Source organism: Urocitellus parryii, chromosome 5 (genome assembly GCF_045843805.1).
Source record: "Urocitellus parryii isolate mUroPar1 chromosome 5, mUroPar1.hap1, whole genome shotgun sequence".
NCBI classification, from domain to species: Eukaryota; Metazoa; Chordata; class Mammalia; order Rodentia; family Sciuridae; genus Urocitellus; species Urocitellus parryii.
In genome coordinates this window covers 94,791,274-94,813,288 of record NC_135535.1, presented here as the reverse complement: position 1 = coordinate 94,813,288, position 22,015 = coordinate 94,791,274, and the positions used below count along the sequence as shown (strand labels likewise).

General features: G+C 40.2%; 1 protein-coding gene across 2 annotated transcripts; it reads right to left on the bottom strand.

The window, feature by feature from the left end:
- Positions 1-600: 600 nt before the first annotated feature.
- On the bottom strand, positions 601-19,090 carry Arhgdib (Rho GDP dissociation inhibitor beta). Of its 2 annotated transcripts, none has more exons than XM_026414166.2 (6): positions 18,946-19,090; positions 9,423-9,606; positions 8,698-8,781; positions 6,570-6,646; positions 4,093-4,156; positions 601-1,273 (listed from the first exon to the last, which is right to left on the bottom strand). In XM_026414166.2, the coding sequence occupies exons 2-6, from the start codon at positions 9,598-9,600 to the stop codon at positions 1,074-1,076; spliced, it is 603 nt and encodes a 200-aa protein (XP_026269951.1). In that variant the 5' UTR covers positions 9,601-9,606; positions 18,946-19,090; the 3' UTR covers positions 601-1,073. The 2 variants fall into 2 exon arrangements, with proteins under 2 accessions (XP_026269951.1, XP_026269952.1); XM_026414167.2 differs by lacking the exon at positions 18,946-19,090 and adding an exon at positions 18,732-18,789.
- Between the last annotated feature and the right edge of the window lie 2,925 nt (positions 19,091-22,015).

Here is a 22,015-nt window from a genome sequence, read left to right as displayed (position 1 = left end):
GTTCATGGGAGAGATGGACACATAAGCAGATCATTTAAATATAAAATAGAAAGTGATAAAAAATAGAAAAAATCCATAAGGTACCCTGGTTAAGTAAGATTTTTACCAGCAACACAAGAGAATGATTAGTCATGGAGAATTTCAGGAAGGGAAAAATAATTGTGGGCAGAAAGGCAATGCTGGGACATGCTGGCAATCATTCTTTCTACGATAAGCAAAGCAGCCGAGTATTGGCTTCATTTTTGTAGGTGACGGGAACCTACTGAAAAGTCCTAAGCATGAGAGAAACTATGTTTGGTTTGGCCCACAAGTGCCTATGGGAAATCCAAGATAAAATTTCCACAGGCCTTGTGATATATAGGTCTCAAGCTTAGGAGAAACTCCCATAAGTAAATAATTATGAAAGAACTCAAATTCAAAGTTTTCACCATCTGTATTCTGAACGCTCATTACCCAATGTACTCTAGTAATCCATTCCCAAGGATGTAAATACGCCCAGAACTGTGGACCCCCAACCCCATTCCTCAGGAAAACTGGAATGTGAGCCCTTTGGTCACCATATTTGTTGGATAGAAGCAATCAGGGAAATGAGGGTCTCAGTCAGAACAAAAAGTAGTTGTTTTATTCTTACTCTCTTGTGTTGTTTACAGTAGTATCTCCCACAAAAGAAGAACCCCCACTGGCAGGGCAGGTGACAGGGCATGGAGCCAGCAGCAACAACCAAAGAATCCAGGAATTGGAATAAGCTACTAAACCTAAGGCAAAAGGACTGTTCGTGGTAGTTTGCCAATTTCCTGGCCTCTGGTTGCTCAGACAGGAAGAAGAGAGGGAAAGGTTAAAGGAGATGGAGAACTTGAAAGAACTGGCTCTGACTGGGGGTCCGAGGAAGCAGGCAGGGTAGGCCTGAGTATGAAGCCTCAAGGGCAAGGGTGGGATGAGGTTCATCCATGTGGAAATGTGGGTGATGTTGGAGAAGGAATCTAGCTGTGAACAGGAGGGAGGAGGGACAGGGTACCCTTGTGACTAGGAGGATTCTGGGTGGCAAGGGGAGGTTGAGGGATGGGCAGATGCGCTCATTCTGTCCAATCCTTCTTAATGGACAGGTTCCACTCCCAGGTGAGGTGGTCTTGCTTGTCGTCATCGGTGAAGAAGGACTTGTTGTGGTATGTGCCCCTGGCCAGCATGCCCTTGGGAGCCTCCTCAGTCGGGGTGAGGAATTCATACTCCTCTGGCCGAGGCCCATAGCTGCCAACCATAAATGTTGCTTTATCCACTAGGAAGAAAGAAAAGTTCATGAGGGTAAGAGTGGGCTAGAAGAAAAACACACACTACAAATTAGGGAATTTGGTGGACAGCCTCTATTAGAGGAAGCCAAGGACAATAGTTTCCAAGCCTGGCTGAATGTCAGTTTTACCTGGAGCATCTTGTTTTCCTTCACATTTCTGTTTTATTAAAGGGACTTTCAATAACAGTTTCCTTTGTCTCTCTCCCAAAGACTGTGGTTGAGTAACCTGCTGTGGGTCCCAAGAATCAGTGTTTGATGAAAGCATCACGGCTCATTCTGATTATCAGGAAATTTGGGAATCCAGGCTCTTTTGATGTAGCAGATTATACCATTTGAAAAATTTTAACAAGTTGATACCTCAGGTCTGGTCTCAGCATTGCAACTACCTAAGTCACCTAATGTTTTGGGCCTCTATTTCTCTATATAACAAACTTTGAGGACTGTTGTCTACAAGCTATCATTCTATGAACATATTAACTGGAGGAGATATTACAACAGGTAGTGATCAGAATAGGCAGAATTCATGGATGCAATAATTGGATGGAAGGAAAAAATCAGCAAGTTGGTAAAAAATGAAGCATTGTGGCAAATGATGAAAATAGCTAAACAAATTTATTTATGGGTGAATAACGGGATTAGAAAGTATAAATAAAGGTAAGGAGCTTCACAGGTAGTATATAACTGGCCCTTTAAGCGTTAATATATTTGCAGGAACAGCTACAGACACATAATCTTCCTCTTGCCAAAGTGAATCAACATGGTTTTCTATGCTAAAAGGGAATAGGAAATTGAACTATTCATTCATGAAATCAGGAGTAGGAAAGTCCAATTAGTCTCTTACTGGTCAACAGTTTTCTCTGGGATTTGAGTAATTGATCGGTTCTGCTGTCAAGTGAATTTATCCACGTCTTCCGGCTCCATTGTTTGTTAATTTGTGGGATTAGCCTGTGCAGTACTGTTTCCCCCCTGTGGGGAAGAGAGTCTGGAGCAGAAAGGAACTGTGAAAGTGCTTCTGTCACTTTCCCATCTTTTCCTCTGAACCCATATTAATCAAAGAAAACTGAAGGCGAGTTCCTGATGCATGTCAAGAATAACAACAGAATAAATAACATGGTTATACTATTTTTTTCACTTAGATAGCTTTTCTCAACCCTATAAAGATTGACTTACTTAAACTAAAAAGTTTTTTCTCAGCAAGAGAAACAATAAGAGAGGTAAATAGAGAGCCTACATCCTGGGAACAAATTTTTACCCCTCACACTTCAGATAGAGCCCTAATATCCAGAATATACAAAGAACTCAAAAAATTAAATAATAAGATAACAAAAACCCAATCAACAAATGGGCCAAGGACCTGAACAGACACTTCTCAGAGGAGGACATACAATCAATCAACAAGTACATGAAAAAATGCTCACCATCTCTAGCAATCAGAGAAATGCAAATCAAAACCACCCTAAGATACCATTTCACTCCAGTAAGATTGGCAGCCATTCTGAAGTCAAACAACAGCAAGTGCTGGCAGGGATGTGGGGAAAAGGGTACACTTGTACATTGCTGGTGGGACTGCAAATTGGTGAGGCCAATTTGGAAAGCAGTATGGAGATTCCTGGGAAAGCTGGGAATGGATCCACCATTTGACCCAGCTATCGCCCTTCTCGGACTATTCCCTGAGGATCTTAAAAGAGCATACTATAGGGATACTGCCACATCAATGATCATAGCGGCACAATTCACAATAGCTAGACTGTGGAACCAACCTAGATGCCCTTCAATAGATGAATGGATAAAAAAAATGTGGCATCTATACACAATGGAGTATTACGTGGCACTAAAAAATGACAAAAGCATGGAATTTGCAGGGAAATGGCTGGCACTAGAGCAGATTATGCTAAGTGAAGCTAGCCAATCCTTAAAAAAACAAATGCCAAATGTCTTCTTTGATATAAAGAGAGCAACTAAGAACAGAACAGGGAGGAAGAACATGAGGAAAAGATTAACATTAAACAGAGACGAGTGGGGGGAGAGAAAGGGAGAGAGAAGAGAAGGGAAATCATATGGAAATGGTAGGAGACCCTCAATGTTACACAAAATTACATATAAGAGGTTGGGAGGGGAAAGGGGGGGGAAACAAGGGAGAGAATTGAACAACAGCAGATGGGGTAGAGAGGGAAGATGGGAAGGGAGGGGAGGGGGGATAGTAGGGGATAGGAAAGGTAGCAGAATACAGCAGTTACTAATATAGCATTATGTAAAAATGTGAGTGTGTAACCGATGTTATTCTGCAATTTGTATTTGGGGTAAAAATGGGAGTTCATAACCCACTTGAATCAAATGTATGAAAGATGATATGTCATGAGCTTTGTAATGTTTTGAACAGCCAATAAAAAAAAGAAAAAAAAAAGAAAATTGAACACTGCCTTCCACGATCCTGTTCCCAACACCATAGGCCTTTCCTGCCTTGCATTTCTCTGACACTTGAGTTTTTCATCTAGGATTTTCTATTTTACTTTTGTGAGTATTTTTATGTCCTTTATCTCATGCAAACATAATTTGGTTATTTTTCCCATATGAATAATGGAGCTGAATTCCAGAAGCTGAGTGTTGAAGGTCAATGGATGACCCTATCTAAACTAGATATCCCAAATGTTGACCTTGCCAATAACGCCTAGGTCAGAGGTATTGTGTGCCTTTTCATAGGGCGGGCCTCCACAGCTTTTCTCAGATTCTTCTAAGAGTCTATTACTAAAATTTGTTAATAATCAGAGAGAAGCAGATTGAGATAGTGTAAAGTCTGGATTCCTTACCTTTCAGCCCAGTCCGGTAGGTGTGCTGGACATACTTCAGGCCTGACACAATATCCTTGTTCACCTGTTAGTGGGAAGGATCCATAATTCCATTATTTAATTCAGATTAAAAACAGGCTTTCACTTTTCCTCCTCTTTCCTACTGATCCTGCCTAGCTGTCTTCTCTGTGGATGAAAAAACTAAAGATTTAATCAGAATGAGTATGCCTATAATTACTTGGTGTGATCGCAAGGCAGAAATTGGAGAGAAGAGATCACAAGATTCAAAGTTGCCAATCCAATTTTAAGCATTCAGTACTGTCACTTTTATTGTTTGGGAGGAGAGGGGTGGTTAATTGAAACATTGTTCCAATATTCTTCATCATATTCCTCCTTCCTCAATGGTCTAATAGTCTTGAGCTCCCCTTCCTCAATATTACCAACCAAAAGACCTTCCTTGTCTCAGGAAAGGTTATGAAAATACCAATGGGAAGTATTTTGTAAATATCTTAAAACCGTCACCTCAGAGTGACCCACTTAGCATATGAAAAACAAATGACAAGGAGAAAAGTGGTAATGGAAAACCAGGTCTGGGAGATGGTCATGACCACCATTTAACTGAGTCTGGACTGGGAGTGAGATGATGGGCCACATGGACTCATCCTTTCCTGTAAGTAATGGAGGAAGTCCACTTGCATCAGGCAAGCATTTGGGGTGTCCGTCCTTGTCAGGTGTTGTCTGAGATTCTGCTGCTTTCCCCAAGACTTTCAAAGAAAATTCCCTAAAGCAGAATGAAAATAGAGACAGCCCAGCACTTTGTTTTTCCATGACTCATTTTACCGGGGACTGAACTGGGTTGTCTGTTAATTTCATACAGTGGTCATGTCTATGCAAACAAATCAGAGTGGACATGGAGTCATTAGCCGGAGGGCTTGGGTAACAAGTGACATGAAGAATTAAGACATCATCAAATAATTTTTCCCCAACCATAATTATGGCTCCCTTTACGTGTTGGCTACTGTAGTTTCACCACTAGAACCACAGTAGGCCACGTTTTTAGAGTGTTATAAAGTTCAGGCAAAAAATAAATAAATAAATAAATAAAAATAGAAGAGCCTTGAGAGCAACTGACAGAATGAAAGAGGATTTTAGGATGTGTTAGTGGTATTATACACGCAGATTTCCTTGGAAATCGTTCAAGAGACCTCAGTAAAGATTTAAATTGCTTTTCAATTGTTTTCAAGTTTGATCTGGTATTTCCTGTAACTGTAGCTTCATGCTGGGACAGACCACAGGCAGGTTTTGTGTGGATCACACAGAGCCTTTTTTTTTTTTTTTAATTAAAAAAAATTTAATGGTAGAATCTGACCAGAGAGTAGTTTTTCTCCTATTAGGGACAAGGGCCATCTTTACCTGCCATATTTCATTTGCTGAAAACTGGCTTACTAAATTGACAATGCAATAGCATAAATGATTAAAAATTGCACTGATGTGTAACTCATTCTAGGTGTTTTGAAGACAATGCTTTATCAAACCCCTGGGTGCTCTAGTAATAAATAATATGACAGGAAACAGAAATCCACAGTTCAGTGCCAATTACAGAGTACAGGTCAAGAAAAATATTTTCCCAATGAAATAATTCTCAGGCCTATTTGTATTGGTGGAGAGTAATCTTCATCCACCCTGAATAGTATCCTGTACCTAGGGGAAAGAAAGGCCCAGAATGCAAGTAGAGAGAGCAGATGAAGTCTTGGTGGAGCCCAGTCCCTGGAGAATATGACTGAGCGGGGAATACGGGGCAGCCAAGGCAAACACAGACTATGAAGCCAAACAGTGCATTTCTGACTTATTTGTTTTCAGAGTCAAGGCTATTTTTCTGGTGTTTGTGGTTCCTCGTTGGAATTTATGCCCTATTCGTTAGGTGTCAGTTCATCCCTTATTTAGTTTTGCTCATACTTGGTCACGTGCTCTGCAACTGCAATGGCAATTTTCAGATATTTAGCAAAGAAAACACTCTCTAGATTTGTCTCATCATTGAGCCATTAGAACTAAGGCTTTATCTATTCCATTTTTCTATCTGTTGATCCATTTATTTGTCTTTTTTCTCATTATAGATAACATTTAGAGAGCTTTGTGTGAAATATTGGAAAGAAAGGGTATACAATTTCACCCTGCCGCGAGGAGCTTAGGTGGCGCAAGGAAGAAATGTCACAAGTAGTACAGTGTGTAGCAGCATGCAGCTCATGGGTGTGTTAGGAGTTCACAGAGTGAGGGACCCTTTGGCTTCGAAGCATCCTGGCTACAAAAAGGCATGAAGCTAGGGTGGGTCTAGACAGGTAGGGCTCAGAGCTGAGAAGAGAACTTTCCAGACCCAGGTCAGGAGATAGAGTGGGAGACAAACAAAAAGTCTGCCAATGTGATAATGCAAGGAATTTAGTAATTGATTATAAGGATGATGAAAACCCTGTAGAAATAAATACACAGGGAAAGATACTTACTTTGAAGTTGATTTTGACTCTGTATTCAATACCTTCCTTTAGCACGAAGGTTTCTTTTTTGAGGGCTTCAAGATCCCCTGTGAAAAAAAGATTTAGAAAGAATTTAGTCTCCTCCAAAGCAGCTGCAGAAAGAGATGAATGAATCTAAGCATCAGAGCCATTTGTGGGGCTTATCAGAGCAACATGATCCACAGGGACCTCAGTTTCAAAGAGCATTTGAGATCTGATCCTGTGCAAAATCTTACAGTTCAGTTACAAAAGAATCTTGGTGAAGACTTTCCCTCTGAGTTTAATGACGATGCTAAATATATATAATGTTATCAGTCATGAGTTATAAAGATAATTTTTCCCAAATATTTTGACTTCAACTGATGAAGGTAAATCCTTTCTAATTGTCAATAATAAAATGTTTACACCATCACAGAGAAAATCTGAGTCATCTTTTATTCTATGGAAAGTTGATAAACATATATGTAATCTGACCTAGAGATGATTAAAATATTTGCCCCTACCCCTCAAATAAAGCTATAAGAAAAATATGTTCATGTAAGCTATTGTGTTTTTATAGATTTGGTAATGTGTGTGGCATTTTCTAGCTTTTAAAAACTGCTTCTTTGGATTCTTTTTTATCATTCTAAATAGATATTCACTTTGGCAATTGCTTTTGTATTTGCTTTTATAACCTCATTTTTCTTTAAGGAAGAGCATTTCAGTTGTAAATGTCTCAGGCTTCAAATAACTGGAATCTATCCCTAATACCTGTTCTCTGGTTCAGGAGGTAATTGTGCTATGTTCTTTTCCCGAGGTATAATTTGACATTCAGGGTGTGTGTGTGTGTGTGTGTGTGTGTGTGTGTGTGTGTGTTGTACAGCTCTGTGTGTGTACTTCATTATGAAAAGTAGAATACCTCTGCCGTGCAGATCAGCAGCTTCCTCATGATAGGAAACCAAATTGGGGTCTTCTCTGCAGGAAAAGGGGGACAGAGACCACACTTCCTCTGCAATATCATCAGGCCCTCTTGATCAGCTTCCCTTAGTGCTAACTCAGACTTTATCTTGCAAAGTGACCGTTGTACCTGGTAACATTGCATAATTTTGTACAGGAAGAGGTCTGAGTCCTGGTGAGAGACAGCAAGTGTCTCGGGGGAGAAATGCTGTAGCCTGGAGGTCTTTGAATGTGTGCCTGTGAGTCTGCTCTAAGGGTTTCAGTTGAACAGGAAGTGTCTTCTCAGCCTCTGATTTCCTCCTTCTGACAAAACAGTCCATATAAGGTAAAGAGTGGATCTGTCCTGTCAGAGGGAAGTTCCTCACTGCCAAGCCCACTGTTCCAGAGTCTTGCTTTGCTTTGCCTCACCAGAGTCCAAATTTTGAATATGGCAGTAATTTCTTTTTCATCCAAGATCTGCCTTTACTGCTCCCATGTCTGGTTCTGGGACATTTGCTCATCACCTCCCCAGGTGCCCTTTTCCCTCTTCACACTCAGCTCGCCAATCTCTCCCCATCTCCTCAAGACCTCAGACTCAGAAAAGGACTTGACTCTTAGTCACAACTGGTGAAAGAAAATCACCTCTTTATTTGTACATATTTTGCAGGAAAGCTGCTGATACAACAAGAATGAAAGCCCTAAGCTTGATTATAAAGTATTTAACAGTGGGATTTCTAGCTCTGTTCAGGAGACCTTCAGGTAAGTTTTATTGCTGATGTAACATTAATACTTTCCTTGGGGTTTAGATTGTGTAAACATTATGACTCCAGAAGCAGACAGATTGCTTCTTAATATTTCCATCTGTAGTCTTTCTTAAATGAATAATAATTTTCCTGTTATCATGGGGAAATAAACATCTGAAGTAAATATCATATAAGGAACTACATCAAGGGTCTCTGTCCACCTCTAACTCCTTCAGTTAAACTGAGTTAAAGTTGTTTTTTGTTTTTTTTTTGTCATCAAATATGGTAAATATTGTGTATTCTACCAGTATTGATCTACAAACTGGTCCCTAGCATGTATAACTCTGGGAGTCACCTCACTAGGATCTTCTTCAGCGAGGACAGGGAACAAAGACTAGATTTTCCCTGTGATATTTTAGGTCCTTCTGAACAGTACAGATATTTTTTACGTGTCCACTTACCGGTAAGATCCATAGTGATTGGTCCTGGTGCACTGTCACAAACCAGGGTAAGTCGGGTAACAGTGACATTGGGGACTGTTGGGTCTGCAAGATAAAAAAAAATAAGCACAGAGAAGATATATGTGTATAGTGTGTGTGCATTTCAAACAGAAGAGACCAAATATAAAGAAAAAAATGGTTCTCTATCTGGAGGAGTAGAAGTGACAGATTCACCATGCTTGGTCTCAATGGCCTTATAAATTGCAATGATGCTAGCTCTGCTCCAGGCATTGCAGGCTCATCTTAAAGAACAACATCGTGTATTTCACGAGTGGCTGTAGGTCAGCTGTTCTGCCCATTGGGCATAGCATGTTCATGTCTTTGGGCCCTGTCAAATCCTGCCATTGTGTGTGTGGAAGAGATGAATGGTCAGAAAAGGACTGAGCAAGGGAAAGAGAGAAAATGTGAGAGATAATGGAGAGAGGGGAATGCAATTCTAAGGGGGAGTCTGGAACTCTTTCTAAATCCTCTCTATGTGTGATTTTTACTGATCTCATTGCTGATTTACATCCTATCTCCTGTGAAGACTTAATTCTACAGTCTATAGCTTTATTGAGCATGTATAAATTGTGCCTCACCCACCTAACCCTGCAGTGGGTCCTCTTTCCTTTGCCTCTGCTCTTGAGTGGCTGCAATGCATGTCCCACCTGGGGCCATCCACCTGCTCCCTCCCTGTGCACACACACCTGCTATCACAGGACCGTCTCCCAGCAGCGTTTTCTTGTACTTAGTTAGACTTTCATCATCTTTATCCATCTCCTGAAGCTCCTTCAGGGATTTCTGAGGTGGAGGCTTATAATTGAGCTTGCTGTCTAGCTCATCGTCACCATCATCCAGCTGTGGCTCTGGGTCCTTTTCAGTCATCTTGATCTAGAAGAGAGAAGATGAAAGTCCTTTAGCCAAAGCCACTGGATATGGAAGATGTTTGAGAAGCTGCTGCTAGCACCTTCCTTATCCTAGTGGACCTCTGAAATTAGCAGCGATTTTCCAGATTTGTTCCTAACTCAATCTCATTATGTTTCATAAATAAGATTGTATTCTAGTCATTTCTCTGACCCTCCTGATTTTTCTTTACTGCAAAGAGTTTCTCCTATTCATTGAATACAACTGTCAAGAAATAAATGATCTGTGAACAATATAATACAACTGAAGAAAACATAGCACAAATGTTCCCCTAATAATAATAAATAGCCTGATTCAAATAGATACAGGAATGACCAGTCTTTCCAATCCAGATGGGCTTTCTAGTGTCAAAGCTCCCTGTATGCACACCTGCAGTTACAGTGATTTAAAGAGATAGGCAGAGTACCCACCAAAGAAATGGTTGGCTTCTTCCCATTAACTAACTCTTTCCTGAAAGCCTGCAACACTCAGAGGTGACTCATGAGGAACTGTGGACCTTTGTCATACCTGCCTGAAGTGTATGGATAGTTCCCCGCCCCCCAGCATTGTTAATAAGTCTTGAAAATGGGCACCAGGTTCTATGTTTTTCTTAAATCTCCAACAATGTAGGGACAGTTCAGGCATTATATACATTTTCACTGATTGACTCATCAGGTTTTAGATCTAAAGCCCTTCTGTTCTTTTTACTTGCCACAAAATAGCAAAGGAGTCTTGAATTCCCCTGGACAAAATTTTAAGTGTAAGTTTGTTTTTAGTACCCATCCATTTGCCTCCCCTTTCCCGACCCACTTATTCTTAAGTCCCTTCCTGGCCTTCCCAAGTTTCCAGTGATTTTTCTCTCAGACCCCATCTGGGTAGACCCTGGAATGTTTCTTCCTTTATCATTTCTTACATTGACTTGTTTTGTGTTAAAACACTAAAAGAATACCTACTAAATCTATGTATGGGTGTTAATGACTGAGAGCATATGTAGTCACAGATTTTCAGAGCTGACATGAATCTTGGAGGTGATCTATTCTATCCTATCATTAAAAAAAAATTGAGATTCAGAAGTTAAGAGAATTGCCTGCGTTCACATAGCTGGATGTGAGCTGCCATGTTCTCAATAAGAGGAAAAATCCTACTGGAAGAACTTAAGGGCCTCTGAGTGGTGGCAAGATGTCTGGTTGTCAGGGAGATAGCTGGGCCAGGAAATCTGGCTTCCTTCAGTTATCTGGAGGGAAACTCACTTCCAGCCTGTGGGTAAAGCCTTCATTCCTCTTAAGGAACACATTTTAAGACTGTATCCATCATAGCTTACCTGAGAGACACTGCACATTTCTTTGTAAAGTTCTTGAAAGTGAAAATATTTTCGTCCAAAATCAGTTGTGGTTTTGAATGTCAATGTCACTGTCATTGGCAATGGGAAGCAAGATGATTTGGAAGTGAGGCCAACAAAATCAATTTCAACAGAACAAAAAGAAAGAGGAAGGAAGGAAGGAAGGAAGGAAGGAAGGAAGGAAGGAAAGAAGGAAGAGAAGCCAAATACTAGGAGCCTAGATTAGTTCTGAAAGGAGTGTTGCCATGCCAGGTCCACTTCCTGTAGGAAGGAAGCCTGTAGGCCTGTTCCCTTGGCAACTCCAGTCTCAACTGAAGAGCAAGCATCACTCAAACCTGAGCCTCCAGAGACCAACAGAAAAACATAGCGACTAGTCGAACTCATATTCCAAGCTACACTCAGGGTTGGAAAAAGGAGGAGGAGGAGGAAGAGGAAGAGGAGAAGGAGAAGGAGGAGGAGGAGGAGGAGGAAGAAGAGGAGGAGGAGGAGGAGAATGCAGTGTGTGGATGTTGTAGTTATGGGTAGTTTAAGGATAATCGATCATGAAGGTGCAGATGAAGAACAAACCGGATAAGACTATTCAGATGAGACAGATTCACTTCTGGGGGCCTAGGAGACTAACAGCTAACCCAGTAGAGGCCACAGGATAAGTCTGCTGACAGGGCATCAGGAAGGCTATTTACAGTAAAGAGGGCACCTCAGCTGCCATGGACAGGCCTTTCTGGAATATATTGCTTACTTCTAATGAGTCACTGCTTAACGCCTGAGTATCAGATGGTGACATTATACTCAGTCCGTAGCTCAAGGTGACTTCACCAACCTGCAGGGAATTGAAATTCTGCAGCCTCAGATCTCAGTTTTAAAGGCAGTATGAATGAGGGGTAGTGGGGAGAGGCAGAGATAGAAATCGATCTGGTCTAGTGTGATAGATTGGGTCTAGTGGAATATTTGCTAACTGTGTGACCATTGGGAAGTCAATGTATCTATTATCTCATTAAATCTAATATTTTGTCAGTTCTGCACTTTCCCAATTCATTGCAAACATGATTGTTTCATAAAGATGAGAAATATTTTTTTCAAAGACATTGAAGAATGAAGGGTAATGAGGGGTTACTATATGAACGTGGTACTGTCAAGAGGAGGAAATTTGGGACCACATTTTAAAATAATTCGGTCTAATTACAGCATAAGAAAAAGAAATATGAGGCCATGTGATGCAAAACTAGCTTACTGTGGAGAGCTGATTAGAAAAACGTGAAAATGTATTAATACAACAAATAAAAAACTGGAAAAGCAGTTCTTGGAGAAAGACTTTTGAAACAAAATTGAGATCACAACTAGTTGGTAAGCACCTCTTGTTTACAAGACATTGCACTTTAGCACACACTGATGTTTATGATACTTGATGGAGTGGAGGAGCGGAAAGCTGAGCTATCCAGCCATACTGAAAAGGCCCTCTTGGTGTGATTGATGGTTCTTCATCTTTTGGGGTATTATAGATCTCTAAAAATCTGATAAACATTATGGTCCTTATCTCAAGGGAAAAAAAGAACAAACTCATGAAATTGTGCAAATGATCTAGGGGTCATGGACTCCAAAATCCTTCATAGACTTTACAGGAGCCCAAATTCTCTAGATTAGGAACATGACCTTGAAATGTAACCCCCTGGAAAAATGAAGCAGACAGTTGAGGGTTAGCAGGGAAGTTTGCTTCCCCAGGAGGTCCAGCCAGCTAGATCATTGGCACATACAGCCTCAAACTCATGATCATGTCCATCCATCCAAAATGTTGGATTGTAGAAGAAGATATGGTGACAACTGGGTCTCAGGGAGTGTAGCCATCACACCAGGCAAAAAGCACAGGTGCCCAGGGAGAGCCCATTAGAATACTGTGGTCAACCTATTTATTTTGGATGATTTTTCTCCTCATTAAATTGGCCTTAATGAGGAGAAAAATTCAAAAATTTAATTTAATTTTATTTTTTCACAGATGTAAACCTTTTCTTTCATCCAACATCCCTTTGCATAATAAAGGCTACAATATAATAACAGTAGATAGTTAACTGAACTCTTATGATGAGCTCCTAACTTAACAATTTAGTAGTAAGTGCTTTAAATGCATTATTTCATTGTAGCATCACCGTGTTGCAAGGTAGACTGTTCAAAATTAGAATCTGGGACAGAACACAATATTGAATATTTCAACTTCATAAAAATTTTAAATTTCTATTCATAAGTAGTAATACGTAGTAAAAAGAGTAATGGTTTAAGCTGTCAGGATGAAATATTTGTAATATATTTAACAAGAGATTAATATCTGGAATACATAAATACTTTCTAAAAACTAATTTAAAATTTTATTTTGTATATTTAAGGTGCTTTAGCATAATGTTTTGAAATAAACACAGATAGGAAAAACATTAAGAGTCAAGCAAATTAATATCCATGTCACATGGCTATCCCCTGCCACCGCTTTGATGACAGGAGAACCTAAAATGTATTCTTTTAGCAAACATTATGAATAGAGTAGAAAAGCATAGTACAATATCATTATCTCTGGGTAACCTTAATTCTCCCAAAGTATTTGGTTTAACAATGATTTCCTAAACAATATGTCTATATATTTAATGACAAAGATTTTCGCTTTTTAGCTTCTCATTTTACAGGTATTTGCTGAAGTAAGATTAGGAGTTTTATGCAAATTCAACAGGTTGATTTCCAATCCCATCATCTAAAGAACAACCAATTTTATTATTGATATTAATAAGTGCTTTCTTAAGTATTATCTCATTTAGTTCTCATGACAATTCTGTGTGCACCTTCGTTTACTTACAGATCAGGAAACTAAAATTCAGGTTAAATCACTGCCCAAGAAGATAGGTCATATAAGGGACAGAATTAATGTCTGAGACCAGGTTGTCTGACTTGTAGGCACTATGGTTTGCTGCTTCAATTGTCTTGACTAAGAAGTCATGGTAAAATTAGAGCTTGTTAGTCTTCTTGGGAATCTACCTGGGGGTGCACAAGCAGTAGTAAATATTTCTTTGCAAACTCTGCAGGGACAGCTTTAACAAAGCAGGGAAGTGTCAATATTGAGATGGTTTCAGTGCAACTATATTCCTGCATTGCCTACTGCAAGTTTCTTAACCTCTCTGGGTCTCCAGTTTTGTGCTCTGCAAAATTAAATTGTTGCATTAGACGATCCGGAGACCCCTTCTTAATTCCATGGCCCTCAAGCTCCCTAATTTAAAGAACACTGTGAGGGCTGGGGATGTGGCTCAAGCAGTAGCGCGCTCGCCTGGCATGTGTGCGGCCCGGGTTCGATCCTCAGCACCACATACAACAAAGATGTTGTGTCCACCGAGAACTAAAAAATAAATATTAAAAATTCTCAAAAAAAAAAAAAAAGAAAGAACACTGTGAAATTAGAAAAGAAAAGCGGAAGTGAAGAGGTTGTGGAGAACCCAGCCCATCAGTGTAGAATATTCTGATTCTGGTTGGGCTTTTCTTACTTTCCTCACCCACTACTCCACAAAGTGGGGTTGGTTTTAGTGTGTTTGCTTTTGTACTTTGGTTCTTTACCCACAAAAAGTGAAATGGAGAATTAGTCAAATATATGTTTAATGAGGCTGACGTGGACTCTGTCAGGCCCCAAAGCACACATGGCTCTCTGTCACCAGACATCTCTCTTCCACACAGGCTGACACAGGTGGATTTTCACAGTGGCATCCTCTCCCCTCCCCCCCTCATGCCTGCCATTCAGCAAAGCAATATCAAGTTTTAGATGTGCTGAGTTGGGGATTTAATCTTTTCAGGCTCCATTAAAATGCTAAATTGAATCAGGATGCTCATGGCATGCATATAACATAATAAAAACTGATGTTTTTGCTGGCAGATACAGTGAAAATGCGAAGACAGTGGAAGAGAAGCACACTTGAACATATACCTGATCTTAGGATGGCGCACGCTTCTCTGGTCTATTAACACAGCTCCAGGTGAGTTGAGGTAAACTCCTGGGTTCACATGAAACAAATCACCTGGGTAACTTAGAGAAGCATGACATTCCTATGTGATGGAACATGGACTTAGAGTCAGGTAGACCATGGATCCAAATCCTGGCTCTGACTTATTACAGGACTTAAGCAAGTTATTAACCCCAGTAAGCCTGAGTTTTACCCTCACCAGCAAAGTAGGAATGATAATCCTTCCTTGTCACTTTGAAAGGTTGAAGAAAAAAAGAAAAACTTAGGACTGTACTAGTCAATGGTAGATGCTCAACAAATATTAATTCCCTTTTCTTCTCTCTTCCCCTGCCCCAATGCTGTTTTGTGGCATAGCTTCAGTGATGCTGGGAACTGATGGCCTAGGTACACCAAAGGCTTTTACCCCAGACAGAAGCTGACCAGGTCCATACCTTCCTCCTCAAAACCAGATTCTGCTTCTTTGAGCAGTGGGCAAGAGGCAAGAAGTTATGGGCATTGCAAGGACTGTTTATAAACAGAATCAAACTTAATTGAACTATAACTATTCTTTTTTCTTTTGAAAACTTCCACATAATTTAATTTTAGATTTCATTTATTGTTCCCTTGCCTAACTGAAGCCAGAAGTCACTCTGAATGATGAGAGACGTCAGTGGACTTCAGCACCAGCCAATGGAAACTATTCCTTAGGGCACTGGAGCAACACTTAGCTCCAGTCCTCCCCAAGCTGGGTCTGTTGGAGTGTGCTATGCTAGATTATGCATCTAGACACATAGATCAGAGGTGGTGTTTTTTTTGTTTGTTTTTTTTGGTACAGGGGATTGAACTCGGGCACTGAGCCACATCCTCAGCCCTATTTTGTATATTATTTAGAGATAGGGTCTCACTGATTTGCTTAGTGCCTAGTTGTTGCTGAGACTGGGTTTGGTCACGGAATCCTCCTGCTTCAGCCTCCTGAGCTGCTGGAATTACAGGCATTTGCCACCCTGCCCAGCTAGACTAGAGTTTTAAAATATGAGGTGGAAAAGGAAAAGATAAGAGACATAGAGAGGGAAGAGGCAGAGTGAGAGATGAGGAAGGGAGAGGAAGGATAAGAAGGAGAGGGAGAGAGAGAGAGAAGGGGAGTGGCCAGAGAGGAGAGAGATGTGGAAGTACCAGAAGTAGGGGATTTCCATCAGAGAAGTTTCTACACAAGTCTCAGCATGCTCGTTAACATGGTGTCTCCACTCTGTGTTGGCTAGGTTATGTCTTCCCCCAAATCTGGGATTACAGGTCTAGAGCAAGCAGGTCACAGAGAGCTGGACCATCTCGGAAAGAGTGTCACCATTTCAGAGCTGGTCCAGGATTTGACTGCTCTGCTGCCTGCCTGGCAATTTGGTGCATTCGGGAGTTTCAAATCTGTTATTACTAAGGACACCAGAAGGTGCTGGGTTCTGGAGTCCACCCTGGCCTCTCAGGGTTTCCAGCGATATGGGGGACTCCCTCTGTTCTCTGTGCTCTCATTAGCTCAACCCCATGAACAGCCAAACCTTCAAAACTGGATAAGAAGAAGCACAGCAGTCCCTGAGAGGAGCACACCTTGTTAGATGCAATGAACTTTATAATTAATCCAGATGAGGCTACAAATTTATAGAAGTAGAATTAACATTCTTCTTCGTGAGAGAAACAGTAGATTATTTCTTTCTGAGTGTTCATAATATGCTCTTCTTTTAACCTGGCCTTTCTTTTCTTTTCTTTCTTTCTTTTTTTTTTTTTTTGCAGAAGGAATGAGAACTAATAGAACCATTAAGCATTTCTGAATTCCCACCACTCTTTCATGAGTTTTATTTTAAATAATCCTTTAAAAAATGATGCACTAAGGAAGCCACTACTAGGCAAAAGTTTATCTACTTCAATGACTCAATATATTCAGGGAAGTTTTAAATTAAGCATGAAATGTTACTATTCAAAAACAATTTTTTATGACCTTGTGTACTGAGAGTACCAGACCCTTGGAGGAAACCCAAATGAATTTTACCAGGTCTGGCTGTGGGAACCAGACTTAGTAAGTGCTTATGGAAAGATGGATATTGAAGATGTTTCAGAAGCAATAAAACCCAGGGCCTGCCTCTGTAGGTCTCCAACATCCTAGGTAACGGTAACATTATCTAGGAACAGGGACACTCAGAACATGGAATTAGAGAAAACTATTCCACTGGATATTTCTAAATGCTGTTCTGAGGTATGGTAGCTATTGATTTTTTTTTTCCTTTTCTTTTTGGTACCATTATGTGACTTTAGTGAAGCCATGTCTGAACATGTCTGAGCCTTAATATTCTTCCCCTGTCCTCTCAGGATAATAATTTGAATATACCAAATACGAGGCCTGGCACATAAAAGGTACTGAACAAGCATTGGTTCTCTTTTCTATCTGCTTCATTTTTATTCCCAGGGCTTCTCTCTTACTGTTAGCTAAAGTTTCTAATATATTGTGTTCCCATAAACTTCTCTCAGAATAACTTTGCTGTTCTGAGCTCCCAGGCAAGACAGAATCTTAATGTTGCTCAGTGCAAATTTCCCTAGGGACAAACACTCATGTTCTCCAAAACAAGGAAGGACTAAATTCCAGTTCCCGAAAGATGTCGACCAGAGATTGGTTGGCTAATACACGGTTATTCCTCATGGGTTTCATCTGCCCAGCATAGAAGGACAATGAATTGTTCTGTTCTCTGAAGTACACACATCTCACAAAATAATAAGTTGATCTTGTTACTAAATCTGTGCTATATTTGGTATTAGGAAGGACATTTTCTTATAAACTGAACAAAAGGAAAAGGCAAGGTTAATGATATCTTTGGTGACTGGACCTCCACCCAACAGGTCACCATAAAACCCTTGATGTCCCTTGCTTGATCATCCCTGCAATGAAGACTCAGGATGAAAGACCTCCTTGCAATGGCTCTTGGTGTCCATGTGAAGACCACCAAGTGAGGGTCTACCTCCCTCACCCTGAATGAAGAACTGCTCAGGGTTTATCAGATACCTGCCACAGATTACCCTGAGTCTAGAGTTCCATCCTGGACTGTATTTATAGAACATGCCACCTGAAAAGTTGGGAAGAAAGTACTTGAGGTCAGGTGTAGCACTTCTAATGGCAGCCAAACTTGAGACCTTCACAGTTTAAAGACCCAAGGTCCACTGTCGTAGCCAGGCCCACTTGAATTCTTTTAGAACCTGTTTCCTTTAATAAATTGCTTGGCATCTTCCATGTTTGCTTTGAGTTCTCTCCAAAGTAAGGGGCTATTTTATTTTTGGCAGTAACAGTAAACATCTTTCTGCCCATCCCTCTACAGGAATTTAACCCGCAGTTCTTGTTACTGGTAGAAATTCTATCACTGTATGACAGATGAGTAAGTACGTGTGTTCTACGGCACTTCCCCTTGCACTTCAAGGTAGGACTTCATTGTGCATTTCTCTCATACCACCAGTCAGGTCTTTAATGGAAAACAGTTTCGTGTTTGACAGCTCTGAACCATTTTTTTTTTTCTTTCTCTTTTCAACCAGTTTCTTTACCCTGTCTGCTTAAAAACAGGAAACCACACATCTCCACCCCAGCACAACCCACCTTCCACCAAGAGTCCATATCAGTTTGTATCTACAGGCTTTCGGTTTCTGAGCTTGGCCAAATGCCTGCCCCTGCCTCGCAGGAGACTCCCCCAGGCACTCCCCAACAGGTATCTTCAGGGCCCTTCTCCAGAACATTCAGGATTGCGTCTCCCCTCCCTCCACAACTGTCTCCCCTGAGTCATCCTTACCACTCCTGCTCTGACTTCCTCTTCTCTGCAGAACTGTTCCAGCAGCAGCTTTAGCGCTTTCTTATCATAAAGTTTGTGTTAAAAAAGAATGCCACCCCCCCCCAAGCCCCTCCCAAAATCTAGCTGTGGAGGGCAGTGGCTTAACTCAGTGACTTCCTACATCATCGCTCTGCACCCACCTGGAGCCTCCCCACCCCGAGGCATTTCAACTCACATTCAGTGCTTCACGTCTCTGTCCGGGGTGCCTCTGTCTCTCAACTCTGACTTCTGAGTACTGGCAGTTAAAACAGGAAGGAAGTTAGTGAGAAAAAAAAAAAAAAGTGTTTTAAACCTACTTGAAGAGGAAACCCTGGGCTGTCTCAAATCCTGTTCCTTTGCACTGCCTATCTCTTGATCAGCCAACTCTGAGCAGCATTCTTGCCAATTAATGGCACATGTGGGAGCCCATGTGACCTGATATGCATGAATGTACATGCAAGGGGATGGAGCCTATAGCAAACGAGAATTATGAATAATTGTGCAGATATGTCTAAAAATCAAGTCACTCCAGTGCTTAAGCTTAGTGAGGCAAGCAGTCTAAAACCAGCAGTAATGAATTCAAATAGCTTTACTTTGTTTCACCAACTTCTGTTCCTCCTAGGTGCCTGCCAGCTTCTTCATCAGCCAGCCATGTTGAAAGTGTGCTGGCAGTGAACGCAGAGTGGAAATTATGAATGTTAAGTGCATATACTTGGTGCTAAATTTAAAAATTTGTCCTCAAACAAATTTTTGGAGTTTTATAGGTTATAATTTCAAGATGTAGCTTCATATTGCACCACAAACAATAAAGTGTTGTTTGTTTTAGTTTTTTTTTCCCTAATTTTTCCTTCAAATGAAACAAAAGCTGAAGCACTCCCTTTGATCAAAACTAGGGATGCAGATTACAAAATAAAATGTGACTTCATTAATTCATAGTGTTCTAACTCAGAATCTGGGACAATTTCACAAGTGCTAAATTTGGTTTTATACCATATCTGAGGAAATGATTTATGAGACAATTAAATGGGAACAAGTTGCCAAGGCCATATTTAAATCACGTGAGGAAAAAAGTTTTTAAGCACCTAAGTCATACTCATTCTATGATATTGTCAATAATAAATGCTTGTTTGTACTAATATTTCAGTATTCGTATTTATATCAAAATGTTTAGAACTATTCAAGCAAATCTGTTTAAGAAATGAACATTAATTTCCACAATATATAGATAGAATATGGCCCTTGAAATGAAGTACATAATTTTATTATAAACAGAAACATATATTAATATACATAGAAGGTAGTAGATTTTCCTAGCTGCTGGCCCTCTGGAGGGGGCACATTTATTCATTTGATATATCTGCGATGACTTCTTTTCTTCCAGCTACTGTTCCAGGCACTGGTGTACACAGCAGACAGACAAACTCTCTGCTGTCCTGTGGAGTTTATGTTCTAATGAAGGAACAATTAAAAAATAACATATGCAGAATATATTAATTGAAACAAGAAGGATTTAAAATTATAAATTCCTGGTCTGTCTGATGCTTCCCATTTCTCACAATTTCAGGGAAGACATTATTAGCCTGGCATGACATTTTGTGCCTGCTGAGCCTGGCATGCCCTCACAATTTTTCTTAATGCAGGACTATAAGCAAAGATGTTGGAGATATTCAAGCTCCCAAATACTGCAGAAGCAGTGTGTATATGTGTAACCTATGTGCTACTGTTGGGGGAGGGGAGAGCATTCATAATTTCATCAAATTTTCAAAGTAGTCCCTGACCTCAAAAAAAAATTAGAAATTATTTAGACATCATTTTAATGATATAACTATGAACTTTCTGTAAGTTCAAGGGAAACTGATAGGGTCTCCTAAAATATTTTAGCATCATGATCAGGGCAGTGGTCTACCCCAAATGACCCCTTCTTGTGTTCTGTTGCAGGTCATTGTTCACATGTGTTATCAGATGGGAAAACTGAAGAGGTTCCTTTAAGAGAGTTAAAATGGCAGACACTCCACTTCCAGTCCATGCTGATGACGGTGGTTTATGTACTGAGACTCCCTCTTCCACGTCTAATATACTGGTCCAAGAAGGGGCCTGTCATGGTAACAGCCCGTAAACACTGCAATGCCTAATGAAATCAACAGATCTTGGAAACCTGCTTTAGAGTTTTTAGAGAAATCATGAAACCTTTTAAAGTATTTTCCAGCCATTGCAAGGATACAGCTAAAAGGTAAATTCTTGGCAACTCTTCCATGGGGCAAGGCCTTTGCCATGAACCTGACCTTTTTTGGGCACAGATATTTCGTAGAGGCTACAATACACTAAGAAGGCATTCTGCCCTAAGGCTGTTCATTCTGGAAAAAGAGTCCAGGCAGCATCCACAGGAGCCCTGCTGAGGGAAGAGCTGAGTCTCAGGCAGGCTTCCCAGTGCCAACTCCTCCTGTCAATGTGGCCTTGGGCTAAATGGTTTTATTTCTGTGAGCCTTAATTTTTTCATCTATCAAAAAGGGATGATACTGATCTTCAAAATTGCTGGAAGGGTTGGAAAAGATGTGTGATATCTAGCAGTTTTTACTTCACAGTACATGCTTAATAAAAGACCCGGGCAAAAAAAGCATTATTGCCATCATTATCATTTTGATCCTTTGGCTGTTAAGCAAATATTAGAATAACTGAATCTAACTGCTCATGACCACTCCACGTAAATCTCAAATATTACCTCCTCCTTCTTTGAAGCTTTGCATCCACGATTCAGAGCAAATGAATTATTTTTTTCCCCAAATTTCTAGAATGTACAATTTTATAATATGCAATATTTATGACATATTGAACTACACTGTATGTTGTGTGTTTTTCTGAAGTTCTAAAGTGTGTAATTATGCAGTATACTTTAGAACTCTAGTAAGCACTGTTTTATATTGTTAAGCAATTATTTTGTGAATATTGAAGTTATATTTCCAGCTAAATATAAAATCTCTTCAGGTCCTTGCCATTTATTGATTGGGTTATTTGACTTTTTTGGTGATTAGCTTTTGAGTTCTTTATATACCATAGTGATTAGTGCTCTATCTGATGTGTGAGGGGTAAAAATTTCAATAGATGAATGGATTAAAAATGTGGCATATATATACACAATGGAATATTACTCAGCAATAAAATAGAATAAAATCATGGCATTTGCAGGTAAATGGATGGAGTTAGAGAAGATAATGCTAAGTGAAGTTAGCCAATCCCAAAAAACCAAATGCAGAATGTTTTCTTTGATA